The sequence below is a fragment of the Sceloporus occidentalis genome, unplaced genomic scaffold, assembly GCF_023333645.1.
Source record: "Sceloporus occidentalis isolate IW3139 unplaced genomic scaffold, rSceOcc1.0.p SCAF_3, whole genome shotgun sequence".
Taxonomy (NCBI): Eukaryota; Metazoa; Chordata; class Lepidosauria; order Squamata; family Phrynosomatidae; genus Sceloporus; species Sceloporus occidentalis.
Window position 1 is genome coordinate 176247261 of NW_028316983.1, and position 16283 is coordinate 176263543.

The window sequence follows — 16283 nt, forward strand, 5'->3', positions numbered from 1 at the left end:
GAAGGGGGCCAGGAGCGGGTTTGAGTGTTGGACTATGGCTCTGGAGGGCAGGGTTCGACTCAGCCGCGGAAACCCACTGGGCGACCATGGGCGAGTCACACTTTCTCAGCCTCAGGGAAGGGCCATGGCAACCCCCCTCCTTCTCTGAAGAACCCGGCCAAGAAAACCACACCACGGGTTCGCTTTAGAGTCGCCAGGCGTCGGAAACGAGTTGGAGGCACACAACGACAGCAGCAACTTCTGGCCTTTTTGCCTCGACTGACTGAGGAGGAGGAGGAAGCAGTCCTAAGGAGCAAACGCTTTAAAGTTAAATTCAAATTCCAAATCCGGATTGACACCCCCCCCCCCACACACACACAGAAAGGGGGGGTGGCAGAAAAGAAAAGAATGTGTGTGTGGGAGGGTCAGGTAGACCCACACTTATAGTTCAAGCTGGTCACAGCCCCAGACCTCTTCCTCCCAGACCTTGAATCCCATTGTGGGAGAAAGGCAGGCTATAAACCCTTGAAATTGGCAAAACCAATCAGTCAAGGTTGAGTTGAGAGGCAGCTCTTTGGGGGGCAGCAGAGGCTGAGGAGGCCAGGCGGGCAGCGGGAGAACGCGGCCTCTTCCTGAACTCCCCCAGGAGCTCCCTCTGGGGAGGCAACCTCTGGGCTTTCCCCACCTGCAGCCACCTTCCCGCCCCTTTTTCGCCCCCTTGGCGTCTGTCTCTGAGCCGCCCACCCTCCTTTTTCTTTGGGAAGCAGCAGCAGGTGCTGGAGGAGGAAGAGGAAGAAGAAGAAGAGGCTGTATAGCAAAGCCTAGGCGCGCCTCTGCCTGGATCCCCTTCCCCTCTTGCGCGCCTTCAAGCCATCCTTTGCTTCTTTCCTCTCCTCCCCACGCACCTCCTCCTCCTCCTCCTCCTCTCTCTCATCTCCAGGCTTCTCTTCTTCCTGCGTGGGAGACAGGCAGAGAAAGAGAGAGAGCGAGAGAGCAGCTGTGGAGGGCTCTAGGCTGGGGAATCCCGGCGAGCCGGGTACTGCGGACTTTCGCCTTGGCAAACCAGGACCTTGGAGAGGGCTGGAGCCTCAGGAAGGGACCGGCCTCCCCTCCCCCTCCAGAGAGAGAGAGAAGCCGCTTTGCTGTAGCCCTCTTTCCAGCCCCTCCAGCGGTTTTTTTTTGGGGGGGGGGATGGCGAGGAAGGGAGAGCCTTGAGGCGGGAAAGCAGCCTGGTCGCCTCTGGAAGAGAAGAAGCGAAAGAGACTCTCGGGTTCCCGCCTAAACTTTGATTGCAGAGGCTTCTTCCTCTCCCCTCAGCTCTTGACTGCAGTTCCTGGGAGAAGGAAGGAAAGAAGGAAAGGGGGATAGTTTGAGGGAGGAGGAGGAGGAGGAGGCGCAACAGAAGCCGGTCTCTCGCTTGGAAAAGAAAAAGCCCCCTCCTCCTTGTCCAGGACTCCTCCGCTTCTGGCCCCAGGCTCTAGAGGAGGCTCTTCCTCCCGCCCTGATGCTGCTGAGGCTCCCGAGGCGCCCCTTCTGAGCCTGGGCCCCAGGAGGGCAAGATGGATGTGGCCCCCTTTCCAGGAGTTGGCCTCGGACTGCAGGGCGCAGCCAGAGAGGACTAAGGAGCCCCGCTGGGGTCAAGCGCTGCCAAATCCGTCGCAGTGCCCTCCTCGTCCCTTCCCTCGCAAGTCCCCCAACAGCCCTCTTCGGGGTCTTTCTTCCCCATCCTGTCCCCATCCTAACAAGACTTGATGACGGATCATCTATTGACCTTCCTTTCGAACCCGAGGAGGCTGCCTTCTGTTTCCAAGAAAGACTTGGGGCTTTGGGGGGCGTGAAGCGGAGGAGGCCAAGGCAGGGGCTTTCTTTCTGGAGCCTCGAGGGGGGACTCTCTCTCTCTCTCTCTCTTTCTCTCCCTCCCTCCCTCCCTCTCTTCTCCTCCCGCCCCAGAGCTCCTGGGCTCGCCATGCAAGGGCTCTGCGATGGGGGCGGCGTGGGCTGCTAGGCTCCGATGCTGGTGGCTGGAGGAGGCGGAGGAGACGGTGGCCCTGGGGGGCTGAGGCTAGTCAGGGCGGGCCACGGCGGAGGAGGAGGAGGAGGAGGCGGAGGCCAGAGCGGGGCGCGGGAGAGGCCAGGCCCGCGGCGGGGCCCCAGGCGGTACGGAGCCTCCTCAGCCCTGGCCGCCGGTGGAAGCCCTCCCTCCCGTCTCTAAATGGAATTAGTGGAGAGCGAAGCCCCGGCAGCAAGGAACAGACATGACCCATGGGCGCAGCTTCTTTCACAGTGAGTCTCCCTCTTCTTGCCTTGCTTTGCTACCAACTGGCCAAATGGGGGGAAAGGGATGCAGAAAGACCAATGGCGTAGCTGTCCATTGATTCCCGAACCTCACTTCGCCCTCCCATCCCCTTTCACTCCATCACTGGAGCTTTTTCTCGTCTTCTCTTTTTTAGCCTATTGGCATTTTGTCCCCTAAGGCGACCCTGTCTGTCTTGGGGCTTTCTCTTGGCACGATTGGTTCAAGGTTTGTGGGTTGTTGTTTTTTGCCATGGCCATCATCTGAGGCTGAGAGAGTGTGGCTTGCCCAAGGTCACCCAGTGGGTTTCCATGACCAAACCCTGGTCTCCAGAGTCGTAGAACCATAGAAATCATAGCATCGTAGAGTTGGGCCATCCGGTCCAACGCTCAAACCACCAGCCCAAGCTGGCTCCCTGAATGTATTACATCCTCCCCATGAGCAGAGGATGCTCTCCCTTGCCAGAGGGAGTAGCTTTCAAAGTCATGCCTATCAGGAGCCGGGTGGAATTGGGAAAGGATGGATTGATCTACAAAACTCTCTTTCCTCCCCCCCCCCCCCCAATCCACCCTGCAAGGAAGGGTTCAGGCCATGGCAAATTCACTCCCAGGAGAAGTCAGCCGCCAAAGAATCAATGGGACTTAGCTACGCAATTGTGGAGGAGAAGAGATGAGGAGCTCCCTTCCCATGTTGGCTGCAGTCGTCAATGAGTAATTTGGGACTGCATCCACACTGGAGAAATAACCCAGTTTGGCACCGCTTTAACTCTTTTCTGGCTCAAGGCTATGGAATTCTGGGAGACTCCCAGAATTCCATAGCCTTGAGCCAGGAAAGAGCTAAAGCGGTGCCAAACCGGGTTATTTCTCCAGTGTGGATGCAGCCCACCCCCACCCACCCCCGTCCCACTTCTTTGCATTGAAATAAATCTAGCATCCCGAGTTTTAAGTCTGCGGCTGGGATTGCAACCAAACCTTAACGACAGCCATCGCTCGCTGGTGCCAGTTCTACAGCCTCGACTTTAATCCGGAGGCTGCACTCATTGATTACTGCCATTAGTCAGGATTAGTCCCCAGTGCTGCTGAATGTTGACGGCAGTCACCCTCCTCCTCAGCATAAACGAAGCTCAGTTGTTTGGGTTTAAATTGGGAGTGGAGCTTCCATTGGCAATAAGAGCCTTTCTTGGGCTCCCCCCCCCGCCCCCCACATTGTTTTTAAAAAGTTGTTCTTGAAGAAGACTGTTACTATTTCTTTACTGCTGCATGCAGAAACAAAAGTTACAAATCGGTTTTCTGTTTATATGTTTATTCAGGGTTTCCTTTAAGTAAATGTATTAGTTAATAGGTAAGTATTAGTATTAGTATTAGTACTAGTACTAGTTAATAGATAATTACTAGGATTACTACTCTGTATTAGTTAATCAGTAAGAAAGAAGTAATAAAATGGTGGAAGGCACCTACATCCCAATACACAACTGAAGCCAAGTGCTTGGACTGAACAGAAACAGAAAACAAAATGCCAACTTTCCTGCATAGTGTCAAATGATATAGAAAAATAGACACAAACATGATCCAAACTGTTGTCTTTTTTAATCTTCTAAATTGCAGTAACTGAACCTGTTTTGTCAGGATGCCACCTCATTCCTTTTCTATGTAACTCTCTTTGATGGAGGCCTTAGAAGGCACACAGTTGAGAGAGAAATAGATTAAGAGGAACATCCTTGTCACTGTTACTATTGAGCCTTTAAGTTGTTTTACATTTATGGTGACCCTATCATTACTACTTTTTAAAACATGTGACTAAATTACTTTTTTAAACAGTTGCATATAAGTAAAACGAAATAATTAGCATGCCAGTATAACAGCTAATAGGGACATATATATATATATATATATATATATATATATATAATTCTACATGTCTTTTTCTAATGAGCACATGCAGTAAGCAGTGCCAGTAAATTTCTAGCCTTTACCCTGCTTGAAATCACAATACCCATCTGCAATGTGTAGGTCACTGTTGTGCCCGTTTCTCAGATACAGGTGAAGATAGTGAGACTCCTTTTAGTTTTCATAATCCATGATTGACCCAGGTTTCGATTCTGTGCACTTACTCAGGATGCAAATTCATTGCAGCTGAGGAAGTAGGCTAAAGTCTAGGAAAGCTCACACTACCGGCATCTTTCTTTCAGTTAGTCTCAGAGGTGCTACAAGTTCCCTTTGCAGACTGATTTTCCAGATTAACATAGTTATGTGTTTGAATTCACTCAAGTCAGTGCTAGATTGCAGAGTTGGACTGGAATTAAATCCTCCTAGCCATATGGTTATGAATCATGTACTTAAATTCAAACTCAGCGATCAATCTCTTCTGCAGAAATAAGTTTCATTAAAATGAACATGAAACTTGCTTCATCTGAAAACTCCCATTAGGCCTGGGCTGTCAATTCCATTTATATTGGGGAATGGGATTCAACATGTATGATTGAGCACAAGGTCTTGGCTTTGATACAAGGTTCCATGTATTTGTAATATTGTATAGCATTAAAAAACTTTTAAAAGGTTGGCCATATGAAGCTACGTTCAGGTGGGCCTTTTCTTGTGCAATCGCCCTGCCTCCTTCATGGAATCTGATGAAGAGATTTAGCTTCTTCCATTTATAACACTGCAATCTTTTCTCTCCACCGCTTCAAACTTTTTCCTTATCAGAAACAATGTTAGTAGATGCTGCACAATGCCTTCTGATTGGGGTTAGGAGCTGTCTATGAAAGCAACTCAAATCACAGTGCAGACATGCCTCAAAATCCTCTTGTCAAAGAACAGCATGTGAATGACTGTTTACTCTCTTTCTTTCCTGGAATCTTTGAAACCACTGGCTCTTTCAAAATGGTTGTGGATCATACTGCATTCTTTAGAGAATTCAGAATGTTTGGTATAAATGCAGTTTTGTATACACCCAGTATACTTGTTTCCAACTTAAGGCAACCCAAGGTGAACCTATTATGGACTTTTCTTGGCAAGATTTGTTCAGAAGACCCTGAGGTTAAGAATGTATGACTTGTCTAAGGTCACCCAGTGGCTTGCCATGGCCAAATGGGGATTCCAATCCTGGTCTTTAGAGTTGTAGCCCAATCCTCAAGACACTATATTTTGCTGGCTCCTTGAATGTTTGTAGCTTTCTTCATTTGTCCCATTTTAAAAAAGAAATAATTAAGAACTTTCAACATATATATTCACTGCTGCTGGTAACCACTATCCACTTGGGAGTTATGTGGAATAAATCTTTCACAATTTTTTTTTAGCTAGAAACCAAAATCACAAAACAGTCCCATCTCCCTCACCCTCCCTGTATTCTCTGACATGCCACATACCTTTTACAAATCCTAAAGAAGGACTTCACATATGATGGAATATCTAAAACACTTTTAAAGACTCAAAGGTTGTGTTTTCCATTCCCTACTAGCTAGAAGAGGATCGTTCCCATTTCTCTATGGTCCTAGATAGGATGGACAGCCCTAAATTGCTGATGGAATTTTCCCAAATGATCAGTTTCTAATACAACATGCTTGTTTGTTTAAGAGTGCATGTGCTGGCTTTCATAGCACTAACAAAATAAAATACAGTGTTGCTGAGACAAATGTAGCCCTTTCCCCAGTTATCAGGGCCACTGTGATTTAGAACGATGTCATGGACACTTTTTAGAAAATGCCTATTTTATTATGCTTAGTTGCACAGCAAGGCAGCTAAAGGTGATTTGGCTTAAGGTAGGGGAAGTGTCCAGTTATACAGTTATTTATTTATAGTTCCAAATTTCAGGAGCTAAAGTCAGCTTTATAAGGGTGCAATGGATTGAATTCTCCCCCTGGGAGTCTAGCATTTTAGGCAGTTAGGACACTGACTGGTTCTCCAGTGTGGCTTCCTCTTATGTTTTCTTGAGGCTAGACAGTTTGGATCCCTCTATGAGGCTTCTTTGCATAAGCTGAGCATTGCCACTCTTACATGGAATTCATCCAAACTCTAGTGTATATATGTGGAGAAAGGCTTTCCCAGTCTTTGCACCGAGGTTCATTATGAAATTGGCAGTATTGCTTTTAAATAGTGACTTGCAGAATTACCCCACATAGCATTAAATTAGGTAGACCAAAATATTGAACTGACAATCTAGATGTTCTGGAAGGGTTGGAAATGAAGGAAGGATGGAAAGCTTCATTATATAAGGAAGCAAGAAAGAATGTGACAAAAGGCAGAAACAGAGTGGCACATTACAGGTTTGTGTAAGCAACCTAGTAGGTTTCAGGATGGATGTGAAATGCAGATGGTTAAGTAGCAGAAGTCCATCAAGACCTGGGTTCAAGGGCTCACTAACGTTTGTCACCGGGCTGACACCCAAATCACATCTTTAATCCATGGCATACCACTAAGGAATACTCCTGTGGCATGGTGCCATCATGTTACAGCTCTTCATGTCCCTGGCAGCTGCTAGTGGAGGCATATTCTTTCAGTGTGATATCATGGAGCACTGTGATAGATGTTCACAACTCTTAGATAAATAAGTTGAAAACATACTATGGAAATAATAGCATGGCTCCTAAGATGATTTAACCACAGGGATTTCATGCAAGAGATGTTTTCTTTCTTCTGCTACCATTACCAGTTTCAGAGGTCTCCAAAACACATCCAGAACAATGTGGATTGGATCCTATGAAGCTGCTTCAAAGCAAGGAAATGCTTCTGAATTGGTCTTAGATCCTAAGGCAGATTAACTTTCAGAAAAGAAAGTTTCCCTTACACCAGCAGCTTTCTGAACCTCTGAGGAGGTTTCTCAAAGATCTCAGGTAGATGCAGAAGGAGGACAAGATGGGATTTTTTTTTCTTCTGTAAACATACTGAACTTCTTTTAGGATTAAAGTTCTAGTTTTCAGTGGGATCTCTATAGCAAAGGTGAAGCATGCTCTGCCTATAATACAGTATGTGTGGAGAATTTGTGGCTATAATAGTGTATCTATGTGTGTGTGCATGCACTCACATTCATAAATCTTGACTGGCACAACTGTAAAAATGGATGAAAGCAGAGGGAGAGATATCCCACGAGGAGTCAACAAAACAGGAGGTGGGTACCTCATTCCACCCTGTGATATAATACATTCAGACCAGGGGCTGCTGGTGGAGTCAAGTCCCCAGAATATGTTAGCAATTCAAGCAAATCTAAAGCAGTGTGTTCACTAGGCAGTATAGTACACTTTAATGTCTCACCTTGGTTGCATAAGTGCCTTAACTTGATGCCACATGATCCACGTTAAGGAATGTGCCCTGATTCACACATAGCATCATCAGTAGTCATCAGATATATCATTACTGGTTTTATTGCCAGTTAGTCCTTTTCATTTTACCCACATGTCTACTAGAGTAGTAGATTTGATGTGGCCAGATGAATAGAGAATTTATTAAATTTACTCATTGGATGACCTTGAAGAAATAATACTATCTTGGCCTTTGCTTCAAATGTTAGAAACAGAAACAAAAATAATTAATATCTTCAAAGACTGCCAACGTTGATTGGGATAAGGAGTGTCGGAAACTGTGTGCTAAACACCTTATAAATATACAATATGAAGGATTGATTTTTTTTCTTCCCAGTTTTCTAGATTCACAAAGATCAAACCCTTAGGTTATTGAGAAAAAAGTATGCAGTGATGCCTTCAATAAGCACATATTCCCCTTCTACATAAAATGTGCATTAGTCAAGCTGTAACATCTCTGAAGGCTTACCAAATCCCAAATATTGTAGCAATCCATCTCCAAGAATGATAATAAGAATTGTGCAAAATTTATATAGGAAACAAAAACGGTGAATACAATATATTACAAATGATATTCAGTAAATAAATTCTAAGGTAACTGGTAATATGGATGTAACATTATCAATCAAAACATTTTACAGAAAGGGTGATTACATTCTTAGTTTTATTAGTTCATCAAAAGCTTATAGTATTTCTTTGCTGAGGCAATGTCCAACCTTAGAGTGGTTTGCCAGAACAAATCCTAAATGGAGTTAGTGCTGGAGGTGTTCACTGTGTTACATTGTATATGTAAACAACGTATGATTTGGTTGTTAATGTGGAAGCTAATTTACAAAGATATACCAACAATGAAGTACTGCATGACATTGGATCTCATTGGAGAATGAAGCATGAAGGCAGTTTAATTTAAGGAGTTTTGTGAAAGAAAGATTTTCTATCTCCTTCTAGAACCAGCTCTCCCAGAATCCCAAAATCCCTCTTGAAGTATAAAGAATGAATTCTAAGGGGTGCTGAAAAAAGGGAAGCTTATACTCAAATTAGTTAAAGGATGAGGGAATGTTTCCAGGTTGATAACAGGTTGGTTTGGCTTAACTGGATCACATAAGATAAATAAGTTAACTAATGGGGCTATACAGACCACCCCAAAGGGGCAGTCAGCATCTGCCTCTTTACTGGATGGATTGGGGCCACAGCAACCTCATGCTGTGGCCCCAGTCTGGCCTCTGGAGGATGCAAAAAGGAGCAGCAAAAAGCAGCTTCTTTTTGCAATCTCCAATCTCCAAGGGGTGCCATAGGTGACATGACTTTATGACCCCCCTTCGGCGCTGCATCATGTGGATGCAGCACCGGAGTTGCACCATAATTGCATGTGCTGTGTAGACCGGCACGGTGCCTTGGGGGAGGAGTTAGGGCATCCAGCATGAGGATGCTGTGCCTTGACTCCAGAGGCCCTAATATTAAATGTTAAATGCCAGCTGACTTTTATATGTAGATAACAAAATGTAACAGTTATGTCCAGTGTACACATGACTGTGCTGAGCTATTAATAGCTTTTAATGATATAATTTAGTATTATAGCACACACTAGGAGAACACTAGCAACACAAATCTTAGGGCCAAAACAGATGGCCATGAAAGAATGGCTTGATTGCTGAATATGCCTTGGGACTGCGGCAAACCCACATCATGGTCCCGAAGGCACCCTCCACCGCTGGCCCAAATAGGAGGCCCTGGCATAACCCCCGGGTGGCTTCTAGGCCTCCGGGGGCATGCGTCACCAAAATGCCATGCCCCTGGAGTGGCTTGAAGTCGTCTGATTGGCTGCGCATCTTTCAGACATCTTGGTGGAATGCACCATCCAAACGCCACTCCCCCAAGCCACCCAGAAGCTGGCTTTTCCAGCCAGTCTGTTTGGGCCCATAGTCATGTTTGGTTAAAAGTGATTCCTACTAAGTTCAGTGGGGCTTACTCCCAAGTAAGTGGGTATAGGAATGCAGTCTTAATGTGTTCCTGCATCCACATGGCTTTTCCTCTGAATCTGTAGCCATTTGGTGTAGTCTACAATACTGTGAAAAACCACATACAGTAGCTAAATGGAGCAACAAAACACACATTGTTCATTTGTTGTTTAGTATTTTCTTTTTTGCAACCATTATTGTGACTAATATCCTTTTTTTCCCCTTTCAGTTGTAGCAAGTTTTATCATCCTACATTGGGCTGGGGCAACAAAAAAAGGAGCAGGTATGTTTCTTTCTTTTTTAAAAAAATGAAAAATATTCCCATTATCTGGATTTAAATGTGGTTAAGGCAGAAAAAGAGCTTCATATTTATATCCAGCAATTTAGTGATTTTTCTAAATGGCTGGATGAAGCATGATGATTAAATAAAATCTTCCTTTAAAAAACTAAAGGACTAACTAAACTATAAACTATAAATTTTAAAGCACAGATTGAAGCCTGATCAAAGTCTCTTATTCTGGAACTTGCATCAAGAGGTCAAATAGAGGAGAGAAGGCTCAGGAAGAAATGCAATCATCTTAGTAAAACCCTGGCCAATGGCTGTCACTTGGGCATGACAGTTTGTTACATTTTGTACATAATTTATGCACAAACTATCTAAACTACAGTTTAGGACTGCAGATTATGAATGTGTGTGTGCCTTCAATCAGACTGTTGATTTATGGCAACCCCATAAATTTTAGAACATTTTCTTAGGCAAAGAATACTCAGAGGTGGTTTTGCCAGTATCTTCCACTGATACATAGCATACAGCACCTGGTATTGGTTGGCGGTCCCCCATTTAAGTACTAACTGGCCCTTATCCTTCTTAGCCTTCCAAGATCAGACAGTATCTGGTGTCTTTAAGGTATTTACTTGCTCTGTGTTAGAATAATGTATATATTTTAGTCATATTATGGGGCTTCTGCAACCTGACTACCTTAGTCTCTAATCATTTCTAAATTTGGCCATGATTTCATTTATAGAATCACAGAAGAAACCAAAAATATTCTAGTCCAGTCCTCAACTACAAGTGAAGTTACAGGGCAGTAGGAGCAGTCAGAGGCTGCTCCCACCCCAATTGCCATGGGACTGCCACAGGACCATGGCAACCAGATGCTGTGATCTGGAGGGTGGCCACTGCCATGGTCCTGGGTTTGGGCCATGTTAGGCAGTCCCAGTGCAGCCTCCTTGTGGCCTCTGTGCCATCTGCCTGACAGTGGGCCCGTTGGGCCATCTGTTTGAGCCCTATGTGATGTTACTCAAATTCCTGTTTCCTGGAGCTGAGATATGAACTTGAGCAGTTTATGATGTTCAACTGAAATACAAGCTGAACATTACATCCTTAAATGTTCTTCAGTGGCTCAGAATAAAAAGTACGAGCCACCATCACAATCTAGTTCAGTCTAGTGTTAAATCAGCATGTGAAACCAACACTGTATGCTGGTTTAGAACATGGGTAAATAGACATTTAATTTGCAGGATTTACTATGTTTTTCATTTGAATGTCAAAGTCCAATGACTGGAGCTGGGTGTGAAGTCTTGGGTCATGATGGTGGACATAGAATTGCCCAAGGATTTTTTTTTCAGAGACAGAATTTGAGCGTGCACACAGATAAAACCTTTAAAAATTAAAACATCTATATATAAAATCACATAAAGTATATACAATAAAATCTAATATAAAATAACATAACATATAGTTAAGTTAAAAACAGACTAAAGACCTACCTGCTCCATAAAACCACTCTGTTATGTACAGAAAGCCTGCCGACATAAAAATGTTTTTATCTGGTAACAAAAGGCCAGCAGGGAAGGGGCAGCCTAGCTTCTCAAGGAATAACATTCCAGAGGGTGAGAGCAGCCACCGAGAAGGCTCTCTCTCATGTCCTGACCAGGCGAGCCTGTGATCTTGATGACACCAAGAGAAAGCCTTCTCCTGAAGATCTTAGGGCTCTTAAGATACGGTCTCTCAAATAGTCTGGGCCCAAGCCATTTTGGGCTTTATAGGTAATTACCAGTACTTTGAATTGTGCCTGGAAATGAACGGATGGGCGCAGCTGGTGCACAAGTTTAATCTGTGCAAATGCACTCCTGGTCACTGCTGAGATCTGGGCATCCAGGTTCAGAGAGGAGTCCAGGAGCACACCGAAACTGTGAGCTTGAGATTTCAGGGGAAGTTTAACCTCATCCAGCACAGGCAAAGCTCCAATTCCCTGGTCTGCTTTATGACTGACCAGGAGCACCTCTGTCTTGTCTGGATTAAGCTTCAATTTGTTTGCCCTCATCCAGTCCATTACTGACTGCAGACACTAGTTCAGTACAGAGACAGCTTCCCTGGAATCAAATGGAAATGTGTGATAGAGTTGGGTGTCATCAGCATACTGGTGACACTTCACTCCAAAACCCTGGATGACCGTTCACAGTGGTTTCATGTAGATAATGAATAACTTGGGGGACAAAACAGAACCCTGAGGGACCCCACAGGCCAGTGGCCAAGGGGTCAAACAAGGGTCCCCCCAAAACAACTTTTGAATCCACCCCTCCAAGAGAGACTGGAACCACTACATAACAGTGCCCCCAAGTCCCATCTCAGAAAGGTGGCCCAGAAGGATACCATAGTCGATGGTATCGAATGTCACTGAGAGATCCAGCAGGACCAACAGGGACATACTCCCCCTGTCCTGTTCTCTGCGTAGGTCATCCACCAAGGCAACCAAAGCTGTCTCTGTCCCATAGCTAGATCTGATGCCATATTGAAATGGATCTAGATAATCCATTTTATCCAGAAAGCCCTGAAGATGGGAGGCCACCACTCGCTCTAGAACCTTACCCAAGAATGGAATATTAGAGACTGGCCTATAGTTACCCAAAATAGGGGAATCCAGTGTGGTCTTTTTCAGTAATGGCATCACCACAGCCTCCTTTAGACAAGATGGAAATTTGCCTTGCTGCAGTGAGGCATTTGTCATCCTACCTTACCCACTCAGCCACTCTCCGGTTGTGTTCAGAAGGCAGGAAGGAAAAGGATCCAGTATATGTAGTGGCCCTCACTTCTCCAAGGATCCTATCCACATCATCAGGCTGCGCAACCTGAAACTTATCCAACAATGCAGAACAAGCTGGTGCCAAGATTACATAGAAGTCTGCTCTTGTCATTTCCCAAACTGTCCTGCCTAATTTAGGAAGGAAATGCTTTTTATTAATATTTTTAAACCACTAGGAATTGGACACTTGTTGATTCTACTGCAGATTATCCAGAGATTAAGTTATTATGGTAGATTCTTACTTACCTTCCATTCCTGATTTAGAATTTCTGGGTGGGACAAGGACAACAGTATGAGGAATTTTTTGAATTCTTTAAAAATACTTTTAATTGGTGACCTCTAAGCTGAGCTATAGTGGTTCATCTATCACCAAGTAAAATTCACAGCCCTTTCCCTTCTCTACCCCTTGCTCCTGAATCTGCATAGTTCATGCTATATGCAATTAAATTTTTTGTATATTGCAGAAATATGCCTGTGCAACAGATGGCTCTGTGTTGATTCTACTGAATCAGATGCAGGTTAGGCCACAAACCATGGCAGGTTTCTTGTCAGGTTCAAATTGGGAGATAATTATAGTGATGAGAATGGCCCCAGCCCTGTGCAAAATACAACTATTGCTGCATCCTCAAAGAACTCTTTCTCGAGTTCAATTCAATGCATGGCCCCCCACCAGCCTGTTTGTTAAAAAAAAGAAAAGAAAAAAAGAAGAGTAGTTACTGTGGCTTGAGTCTAGAACATAAATGAGGAACTTGGTCTTCCAGATGTTTTAGGACAGACTGATGGGAGTTGGAATCAAACAACTTCCAGATGGTCATTAGTCCTGTACCTCAGTTGTAGAGGAATGGAGAGGTAAAAAACGATCTTAATAAATTACAAAAAAGCCCAAAAGTCAATAAGTCTTTCAGATCAATGCTAAGAAATTAAGGGTAAAATGTGATTATTCATTGCCTAAGGTTGTTTTTAGTCCACTGTAGATAGCTAGTGGGTTCCTTTCACTTTATTGCCATAGATAACAACTCTATAGCATGGAATTTGTGAAAAAAAATATGTTTTAGAAAATTGTATAGAACATTGCTTCTCACTCCCATTTCCATTCAGGTGTTTTAGACTGCAACTCCCAGAAGCCTCAGCCATCTTGACAGTGATAAGAAATCCTGGGAGTTGAAGCCTACTGGCATAATGCTTCCCACTTTTGACTAAGGGGAGATTAAGGCTTTATTAGAAGGATTAGAAACCATGCAGCCCTTCATTGTCAAGTTAAGGAATCATGACTCAACACTATGACACTTACTACTATAATAGAAGAAGGAATCAGAGGAAATTTTATTATAAATCAGTTATTTCTCACTCTCTTGCAGTACATTGTGCTCAGTTAAGCCCCTCTTAACCCTTAGGTTAAGAAAGATCCCTTTACTGAATAACTGTACAATCCTAGTGAAGGGAGATCCCATATTTAGGAACAGATTTCCATGCACAACTACTTGGTACATCTGTTATAAAGAGAAAACCACCAGAGTCAGAAGAATAAAATAAGGGTTTGTACAATGCCATAAGGCAGGGATGGGAACCATGTAGCCCTCCAGCTATTGTTAGATTGCATTTCAAAGTATTACTAACCATCATCTGTACTACTTAGGACTGCTGAGAATTGCAGTCCAACAAAAGCTGGAAGGCTACGTTAGTCCCATCCCTCCACAAGTAAGTAGGTGGAAACACTAATGTGTGCACCACATCTGTTTCATCCCTAATGTCATTCCTTTTGTTTTTTCTTTCAGAAAAGCAAACCACTTCAGAAGGACAAAAGACAGTGCAGTGTGGAACGTGGACTAAATACCCAGAAGGAGGCATTTTCACTTCTCCCAATTACCCCAACAAATACCCTCCTGACAGAGAGTGTGTCTACATTATAGAAGGTATTAACCAATACATTCTCCCTTATTTCTAAATTAGTCTTTCTCTTCATATTTCTTCTATTATACTAAAGTTGTTAGATTTAGGAATCATGGCCAAAGTATTTTGATAGCTTGGCAAAACATTTTTTTTAATTAAACATTTTTTTTTGCTATAGGGTAAGCAGTCTAGTAAAACTTCATACATATCTACCTATTTATCTTTGGGGTCTTCAGAGGTTGAGGAATTTCCATCCTCCTGGGCCTGTTCTCTTTTTCTCTTCCACCTGCCAGAGCACTGCTATATAGTACAGTACTGTATTTCAACAGCCAAGGAAGAACACAGCTACATGATAGCAGCTGCTGGCCTTATCTCAGCTTGTCTCTCTTTCTTTGCCTGAAGACAGAGAAAAAGAGAGCACTGGAAGCTGCCACATCTCAACACTTCATTTACACAGCCAGAGATATGCAATATTATTTTATGGCAGCTCCCATTCAAACCCCCCACCACTTTTGGCTAAGGGAAAGTAAGACCAGAATATAAAGATTAAATACTGAGTGCAGCTGTCTCCTGTTATAGCTTCCCTGTCAAGTCAAAGGAACATGGCACAGCCCTATGGCTCTTACTATTTACTTAGGTTTCATCTTTCATGCCTTAATCTTTTATTGTAGCAATGTTTCCTTGGCAAACAAGGCACTTTTGTAACTTGTTATTATTAATTGCCATCAAGTCAGCTTCAAGTATGGCAACACTATGAAGGCGAGTTCTCCAGACATCCTGCTATCAACAGCAACTCAGGGCTATGGCTTCCTTGATTGAGTTTACCTACATGTAAAATGGACTTCCTCTTTTACTACTGCCTACCACTTTACCAAGCATTACCTATTACTCATACAGTGGGACCTTCCCTCAAGCAGGGGATCCGTTCCGGATTCCCCCGCATAAGGGGAATTCCAGGCATGCTCATGCCCCGTTGCAAACAATGGGATGTGTGCACGCAGCGCATGCACCAGGGGCACATGCACCATTTGTTTTGTTGTCACACGGTTTCAGTGTATGCTTGAAGCCACATAGAGTGCACTTGTGTATGGCGCGGGCACACTGTATTGAGTATCAAGAACAAAATTAACCAACAATTACATTCCTAAACAATTTGATTTGGTTATTTCTGGATCAGTGATGCAGATTTGGAAGGATGAGTATATTTGTTTTCTAAAGTATTTAATAACAATGACATTTTAGTCTGAGTTACACAGGTCCATTACTAAGAAAAGGCTTAATTACTAAGGCACTACTTGAGAAGTTTAATATTTCTCGATTTTAGTTGCAGCTGCTATTAAGTGCCTAGTCACAGTGTTTGAGGTTGGCAGGAAATGGGAAAGAGAAGAGGAGGAGGAAGGAGAAGAAAAGGAAGAGGGAAAGGAAGAGGAAGAGGAAAAGAAAAGGTAGAAACACTTGGAGTCTGTGAAAATATCCTTTGTGATATAAGCTTTTTAAATAAAAATGTTTCTGAGATGATTATGAAAAATAGAAATTTATAATTACTCATCCATGTTGCATAACACTACAACAATATTTGCAGCAGTGTGCTGAGGCCCAGTATAGTCAAACTAAGGACTGATTTTTTGTTTTTAGATATATCTGAATATTACACAGGTGTGCAGGCTGATAAATTAATAGAAGAGGCTAATTCCATTGTTAATTCTACCTAGAGTTGACATACTGAAATGAAATGGGATTTGTTAGTAATACCCTAAGTTCTATTGATTTAATTGGCTGATTAT

General features: G+C 43.6%; 1 protein-coding gene across 4 annotated transcripts in view; it reads left to right on the forward strand.

Moving 5' to 3' along the window:
- The first annotated feature begins 574 nt into the window (after positions 1-574).
- Positions 575-16283, forward strand: part of NETO1 (neuropilin and tolloid like 1) — a 136875-nt gene continuing 121166 nt past the window's right edge. Inside the window, exons 1-3 of one of the 4 annotated variants that reach the window (XM_089516950.1) lie at positions 575-2262; positions 9753-9806; positions 14385-14522. In XM_089516950.1, the coding sequence (XP_089373076.1) occupies positions 2235-2262; positions 9753-9806; positions 14385-14522 (220 nt within the window). In that variant the 5' untranslated portion in view covers positions 575-2234. The remainder of the gene's footprint in view (positions 2263-9752; positions 9807-14384; positions 14523-16283) is intronic. The other 3 variants (XM_089516948.1, XR_016280591.1, XM_089516949.1) reach the window with 3 other exon arrangements.